The sequence below is a fragment of the Papaver somniferum genome, chromosome 1 (assembly GCF_003573695.1).
Source record: "Papaver somniferum cultivar HN1 chromosome 1, ASM357369v1, whole genome shotgun sequence".
Taxonomy (NCBI): Eukaryota; Viridiplantae; Streptophyta; class Magnoliopsida; order Ranunculales; family Papaveraceae; genus Papaver; species Papaver somniferum.
In genome coordinates, this window is record NC_039358.1 from 227,374,000 (window position 1) to 227,382,654 (window position 8,655).

General features: G+C 43.5%; 1 protein-coding gene across 1 annotated transcript; it reads left to right on the plus strand.

Moving 5' to 3' along the window:
- The first annotated feature begins 1,714 nt into the window (after positions 1-1,714).
- Positions 1,715-2,491, plus strand: LOC113362689. The gene has a single exon (XM_026605214.1). The coding sequence runs from the start codon at positions 1,715-1,717 to the stop codon at positions 2,489-2,491; it is 777 nt and encodes a 258-aa protein (XP_026460999.1).
- The last annotated feature ends 6,164 nt before the right edge of the window (positions 2,492-8,655 follow it).

The window sequence follows — 8,655 nt, forward strand, 5'->3', positions numbered from 1 at the left end:
TACCCTCTATTTGTATACGACATTTACCAGCTCAGTGATAGGCGCGGTTCTCATACAAGACATGGGAGGAAACAAGATGTCACATATCTATTACGTTAGCCAAGTCCTGCGAGACGCGGAATTGAGATATCCGCACGTAGAACAAGCATGCATGGTCTTCATATATGCGACACAGAAGCTAAACCCTTATCTCCTGACACACGAGACCATTGTGGTGGCCGCGGCGAACCCCATAACCTACCGAGCTTCGAAACCCGTCCTAATAGGAATAACCGCTCAATGGTTGCTACAATTCTCGGAGTTCGAGCTCAAATATCAGTGACCAAACGCGGTAAGGGAACATGCGATAGCCGACCTGATAGCCATTTTCCAAGGAGAGGGAGATGATGAGGTGCACGAATATATACCTGGAGAAGTAGAAGCCGCAGATATCGACAAACCTTGGACCATGTTTTTTGACGGATCGGCATATGGCATCGTAAGAGGGGCAGGAGTAGTGTTTGAAGTCCCACAAGGTTACTCTCGTATTCGTTTAAATTGGATTTCCCGTGCAGTAAAAATGTTGCAGAATATGAAGCACTAATCCTGGGACTCGGGCTAGCAAAGGAGCTCAATCTAGGGAGGATAGAAGTAAAAGGCGATTAAAAACTAGTGACAAATCAGGTGAATGACGATTTCCACGTCAAAGAGCCGCACCTAGAGCCCTATCGAGCGGAGGCCCAGGATCTGATGAACCAGACAGGGTCAACATTAGATCATACATGCAGAAGAGGAAACTGACACGAAGATTCTCTAGTAACGCTGGCGAGCAATATGCAACTAAATGGCGAAGAATAGGGTACAATCACGGTGAGAAAAAAAGAGCTTCCTAGCACCTGGAAAGAAGACCTATCCTTTGAGGAAGCAGATGATTGGAGGCGAGTGTATATTGAAGACCTAACTCGGATGGATGAAGACCGAGTAATGCCTACCCAAGCCTTAAAGCAATTCGTGATAATCCAAGGAGCCTTGTACTATCGAGCCGCCGAAGGATCCCTAACAAGGTGTATAAACAAAAGAGAAGCGAAAAGCATGCTCCAAAGGCTGCACGCCGAGACATACGGGCAAACTGGCGTCGTTCATTTTTACAGAAAACTTCATAGGTTGGGAATATACTGGCCAAGCATGTAAGCGCAAGCAGACGCCTGACAAGATGGTTGTGCGGACTACCAAGCTCCACCACAGCCTGCAGAAGTCTGCATAGTTGAAGGGGCAGATTGGAGGAAACCCTACATAGATTTCATCCAACATGGGAAGCTACCCAACGAAAGATAGGCGGCCTTAAAGATCCAAAAGAATGGAGGGTGTTTCTTCATGCACGAGGGTGTCCTTTATCGCAAAAGCTACATTAACGCCGCGCTACGGTGCTTATTAGACCAAGCAGCGAAGGAAGTAATGCCTTGGTCTCATGACGCTGAGCACCAAGGAATGCGGAAGTTCTTTTTACAACTCTACGAAGGCGTATTTTATTGGCCAACCATGGAAAGTGATACTGCAGAGCACGTCCGAAAATGCCTAAGCTGCCAGATGCATGGAACCCTGATTCGGGCGCCGCACACTCAATTACAAAGCATAGTAACACCATGGCCATTCCATAACTGGGTACTAGACCTTATAGGACCCGTCAACCCGATATCTTCAAAGCGCCACAAATACATAATAACAGCTACCGAGTATGCACATCAAATGGGTCGAGGCAATACCCCTCAAAGACTACGCCGGAGCAACTCTGACTGCGTTCATCAAGGAACATATCATCTACACGTTCGGTGCGCCTATGATAATTAGGGAATACAATGCCAAGTCATTCGTAAACAAGGATGTCATATATCGTCTTCGCCAAACAACACAAGGCTGCACACATCAACCCCCTACTACCCCCAGGAGGAACGGGCAGGCAAAAGTAACGAATAAGACACTCATCCGGATTTTGAGCAGAACGGTGCATGAACATCACCGAGAATGGTATGAACAGTTACCGCTCGCATTATGGGCATATAAAATCTCGAAACGCAGCTCTTCAGGAACGTCGCCCTATTCACTAGTCTATGGGGAAGATGCGATACTGCCAGCAGAAATAGCGATTCCGTTAGTAAGAGTGGCAATGGCTAGTCACACCACACCAGACGAAATAAGTCGTTTTTCCCACTTAGATACGATAGAAGAAATAAGAGCACGAGCGGAACGATTCGCAGAAGCTTACAAGAAACGCACGACTAATTATTACAACCAAAGCGTGAAAGAGAGAGCCTTCAAGGCAGACGATTTGGTCTTAAAAATCGCCCCTCATGTACAAATAAACGCCAGCACTGGGAAGTTTTCCGCAAATTTGGAAGGCTCGTTCAAGATAAGAAAAGTGGCAAACAGTGGATACTACAAGCTTAGGCGAATGAATGGAACTAAAGTCAAAACGCCCATCAATGGAAAATGGTTGAAAAAGTTTTATGCATAAATTGGTCAATGTATAAGAACCCGCCCTGAATAATAAAGAGTAAGTTATCAACAACAGAGTGAAAATTTACAAAAGGTTACGGGAATGCCAAAGGCACCCGGTCAACTGAAAAATCTACAAAAGGCCATGAGAACGTCAAAGGCGCCCGATAGGATGACAAATCTACAAAAGGCTACGGAAATGCCAAAGGCGCCCGGTCGTCTGAAAAATATACAAAAGGCCATGGGAATGCCAAAGGCGCCCAATAGACTGACAAATCTACAAAAGGCTACGGGAATGCCAAAGGCGCCCGGTCGGCTGACAAATCTACAAAAGGCCATGGGAATGCCAAAGGCGCCCAATAGGACGACAAATCTACAAAAGGCTACGGGAATGCCAAAGGCGCCCGGTCGGCTGACAAATCTACAAAAGGCAATGGGAATGCAAAAGGCTCCCAATAGGCTGACAAATTTACAAAAGTCTACGGAAATGCCAAAGGCGCCCGGTCGGCTCACTAATCTACAAAAGGCCATGGGAATGCCAAAGGCGCTCGGTCGGCTGACAAATCTAAAAAAGGCCATGGGAATGCCAAAGGCGCCCAATAGGATGACAAATCTACAAAAGGACATGGGAATGCCAAAGGCACCCAATCGGATGACAAATTTACGAAAGGCTACGAGAATGCCAAAGGCGCCCGATCGGCTGACGAATCTGCAAAAGGCCATGGGAATGCCAAAGGCATCCAATCGGATGACAAATCTACAAAAGGCCATGGGAATGCCAAAAGCACCCAATCGGCTGACAAATTTTCAAAAGGCTACGGGAATGCCAAAGGCACCCGGTCGGCTGACGAATCTGCAAAAGTCCATGGGAATGCCAAAGGCGCCCAATCAGTCTACAAAAGTCTACAAAAGTCCACGAGAATTCCAAAGGCGCCCAATCGGCTGACAAATCTACAAAAGGCTATAGGAATGCCAAAGGCACCCAATCGGCTGACAAACCTACAAAAGACCATGGGTATGAAGAAGGGGGAATAGGCGCGTTTTACAAACGCCCGCCCACCCCACCACTTCCTTCTAATAAAAAAAATAAAAGAGGAGTAGGCGCGTTTTACTAAAAATCTTAATTAAAAGATTCTCAATTTATATCGATATGGGATTCTCCTTTAGCTATTAAGGAATATCTTTGAACAATAAAAGATAAGAATTACTGCACATGTTCAAAGTATGTCGACATCTTTACTTTGTAAATCATTTTTCATATTTACAATCTTGGAACCGATTTCCCACACTTCCAAACAAGTTTAGAATTGGTTCATCTGACTTCCAAGAACTATGTGATTGATTATCCTATCGAATCACCATTAATGGGTTTAACGGTTCTATCAAAATAAGTTTCGGTTTTACCTCCATGTGGGTACTAGATCAGTCACACTAGCTTTCCGAAAATTGGTTGATTAGGTACTAGGATCGGTTACCACATATTTATGGTATCTAACTTGTATTCGGTTGCACAAGTCATAGGATCGGTTACCAATAACTAAGACTTGTTCTACCTATTACAAGGATCGATTCCCCATGCTTGTGATCGGTTGCACCTCTTACTAGGATCGGTTCCCTAATGTCTAGAGTTGGTCATACCCATTACAACATATCGATCATACCATCTCAGGTGATTACCTAATATCGGTTTCACTAATAAAAGTCATATCAATACAAAAGTCAGGCCTTGTGAATAGTTTTACCAAGATACATAAACAAGTTATGAGCGGTTATACTAAACACACATATTGGTAATCCAAATATTTGCAATGAAACAATACCAATAATCCTAGCGATTTCCCTTTCGATTCATATAACAAGTTTATGAATTGTACTTTCTTTAAACGAATGTAAAACATTGTTTCCTAGGACGAAATCTTCACCCATACCCATACATAGTCATAACGGTATTCATACGATTATGTCGATATCTTATATACGAAGTCCAAAAGATAGACGTTATACTTCTTATTGTAATTCCTTAATACCATGTCTAACAAGAGTATAATCATTCACAGCTTCGTAGTTATGTTTTCAATATGCAAGACTTGAAAGATATGTTAGGAGTGAAACAGTTCAAGTCGAATATTACTAACCTCAAGAGGAAGGATGATGTCATCGTTGTAGCTCTTTACTTCTTCACATTCTTCAAGTCTTCGCGTAATACTTGTAAGTCCCATATCCTAGTAACTTTCTAGCTAACCTATACGAATTTGACTCCAGTAAATAATCAAGCGACTCTTTAAATGAGTTTTGGTTCACTAAAATATGACAACCAAACTTGACATACCAACGTTTGGTGGGTTCAACCGAGCTATGCTCTAACACATGATATAATAATAACCAGAGGTTTGAGCGAAGACCAAACTATCCACCGTTCGATGACATGAAACTTCCCCGATTAAACACCCTAATAGAAATTTTTTGGGAAGCGGTCTTATTAACTGAAGAAATACCGCTACCAGGGAACATAGGGCAAGAACCTCCATGAGGAGGAAGAAGTGGTGATTTTTGCACGTATCACCTGTTCCATGGTCATGGCATCGCAGTACACAGAAATGTGCGACGAATTTCGCTAGGATTAATTGAGAGAGGAAGATTGAATCATATTCTGGAAACACGCGAGCTACCAAGAGCGCAGCCGTAGCAGCAGCCGTATGTCATTCATTGCATCGAAATTGGATAAAATTCAAGGCAGATAAATTCAATCATTCACTCCACTAAAGGTATCAACAACTTTCACGATAATCTCTTAAGCCGGGTATACAAAAGTGATCGAAATGGCGAGGAAATACACCTGGTAACCAAGGGTCGCACACTCGAAGAATGGCAAAAACAACCAATTTCCTTCACAACGGAAGACACGCCAGCAGGAGCAGGAATGCACTCTGACCATCTAGTAGTCACCATGACTATGCAACCAAACTCCAAGCGGGAAGAAAGTGAGGGTGAGAAGGGGCGACCATGGACAATTAACAAAATCCTGGTGGATACTGGAAGTTCAGTTAATACATTGTTCTACCACACGTTCAGAACAATAGGATACAGCGATACAGACATGATCCCATCCACATACACAATCTACGGATTCAATAGTGTTGCATCAAGACCAAAGGGCGAGATTACATTGGTCATTCCCGCGGGAATGCTAGAAACGATAGTCACCTTCTCTGTCATGAATGTAGAGTCGCCATATAATGCCATCATCAGGAGGCCCTGGATTCATGGGGTTATGGGAGTCGCGTCAACCTTTCATAGACGAATTCGATTCCCCATGCCATCAGGAATTGGAGAAATCTTGGGAGACTGCATCAACGCGAAAAGATGTAATGAAGCGGACGTAAAACAGTATGAGGGAAAAGAAAAATTAAAAGAGAAGCAGAGGCAGAATGTGAAAGATGATACGCGAGCAGAGAGGTTGATGTTCAATATGATAAGGATGGGAGAAGAGAATCATACGCGAAGAAAGGGCGCCGGAACAAAACTCTAAGGCAAAAACCAAAGGATCAACCCAAATCTGGGATGACTAGCGCGAGTGCCAGTTTGTGAAAGATAAAAAAAAGTATTGAAGCACGGTGAAACAAGAATGCCTCGCAAAGATAATCAGTCGCAAAGCTTATTCTCTGAAAAGATAGTGGAACTGAATGAAACAGCAGAGTACGAACACCATCAGGGAAAAACGACTCGCTGCAAGAAATGTTTATGAGTACTCATGCACAAATCGAGTTGCACAGAACGGGAAGGAACATTCTGTTCGACCTGAAGAGGGAACGAGGCGAGAGCCTAAAATATCTGGTATCAAGATGGAAGATACAGTATAACGAAATCATGAGATGCACTGGCAGCAACCACCCAGTCAACAACAAAAATAAAGAGGAAATTGTGGAACAACAACAAGAAAATAAGGCTGCTTTCGGAAAAACAATGATTGAAGGCGAAAGCAATGAAGCATGTCAGACAAAAGCTATTGTCTGAAAGATCAAACACAATGGCGGGATGATGTACCAAAAAAATAAGATTACGTATCGACTCAAAGAAACTTTAAAATGAAGCAAAGTTTTTTCTATAAGCAAACGAACAAAGGCGAAACAAAGTCTCCACGACAAAGCTACAAAATTTTCTCGTAAGACCTCAATAAGGGGAAACAAGTTAATATTATAAACCCTCTAACTAGGGAGGATGGGACTGCGATTGAGGCGTGTCAACTTAGTTCGCGTGGTCGTGCGACGACGTTTTAGCACGATCATGTAAGAGGCTACCATAATCCCTAACGCGCGTCATAATTGGGGCATCTTGGAGAAGTTACTTATTAGAGCGAAATTCCTCTGCGCTGGAGGCCACTGAGAACAAACCACTCAATGAAAAATTCTCCGGTAAGGGGTTTCGAAACATATCTAGTGGAGATACTAGATGGCCTGGCATGGTTCTACACTTGGTCCAAAGAAACCCCACTTAGAGTGTGATCTCGCGCCCAGAGCCACATAGGCGAAAGGCAAGAGGTCGCGACAACACTGGTCGTTGCATAAATGGATGGGAGGAGCCCAACTGAAATGGATAGGGGTGACTTCCAGGAAGGGACGATTCAGGGGGAATATAAATGGGAGGCACCCTCCACTAGGGAGATGATTGTGTCAAAGACGGCAGTGTATCGGGACTTTTTACTCATGGGAGTATCTAAGGCCTGGTATATTGTCGCGCATACAACCTGAGAAGGTAAAAATACTAACACAGTTAAGGAGAGATCGATAGACAATGACTCGCAAGAGAACATGGAACTGAGATTTCGTCGCCCAATGTTGAAGACCCTACCCAAGGCGACCATAAATCCTTCAAGTTCTGTATGTAGGGAGGCAATAAGACCTTAATTAGGAGGCAAATAATACCTACGAACTCGTGCGAATATAAGGAATGCGAAAGACACAGAGTCATGGAAATGAGACGTTAAGGCATGAAGGAGACACATTCCCCTCGAGCTAAGTATTACACAATTTACAAATTCAAATATTCTAGTGACCACAACATGACAGGAAATACCTCAGAAAATATCTATATCGTCACATTAGTACGCATCTGCTTCGTATGCACATATCAAACCCTTAATATGCGATAAGTCTCACACACACGAGTCGCAGAATAAATAGTTAACATACATGTAGTCTTTGTTTTTGGCATTTATTGATATTCGCAAAAATTTGGATCAACTTCTCGCATGATAATCACCTTAGAAATCATGATATAACTTGCACAAAACAACGTTTGCATAATAAGTTAAAACGATGAGCTCCCCTCGGAGGTGGGAAGCAGAGGTAAGTATGGGAATACTAAAATTTATGTGCTTCCCACCCCCTCGGTCAAATACTAAGAAACATGCTAGGACTAAACAAAAAACTATAATTACTTGTTTCATCTTAAGTACTGAAATAAAAGAGATAGTCAAAGCCAAATTTCTCCCCCCAAGCTTGGGAGCACCCAGAACAAAGAACGAGTTGGAAATGCTTGCGAATAAAGAAAAGAGAAAATATAAGAAGGAACGACATCGAGAACATCCTGAGAAGTACTTGAAACCTCGGACGTGGGAAATGCTTGAGCTGGGGCATCAGCAACGTCAAGGACCCGCGGGTTTAGGACATCTCATTCTCTCTCAACATCGCCAACATCAACGGGACCAGATTCCCCAGCACGATCACCCAAAGGAGAAGTCGCGGTCAGATTTTCCTCTTCTTCATCATCACTAACAGGAACTTGAGGGTAAGCTTCGCGAGGAAGCCCATGCTTGTCGCAAACCCAATTGACTGCGAGCTGAGATTCTTCGTTAACGTGACGCTGGGTAGCCTTGGAGTATTTCCTTGCAGCCTTTTATGCGAAAGACTGATACTCTTGATCCAAAATGGAGTAAGATTGCTCCAGCTTTTCCTTGGCCTTTCTCAAATCATCGCGCTCCTGCGAAACTTCAGCTGCTAAGCGAGAAGATGAAGAAAATTGTCGAGAAGCAGAATCCCGTTCTTTAAGAGCTTTAGTCAGACCCTCCCGGGTAGTCGTCGCTAGTTTCTTCTTCAGTGCGACTACTTCCTCTGCGAAAAAGAAGTGTTAGAACAATATGACTTAAGAAGGAAAGCAAGACTGAGGCAACAATTGTGGCAGCCT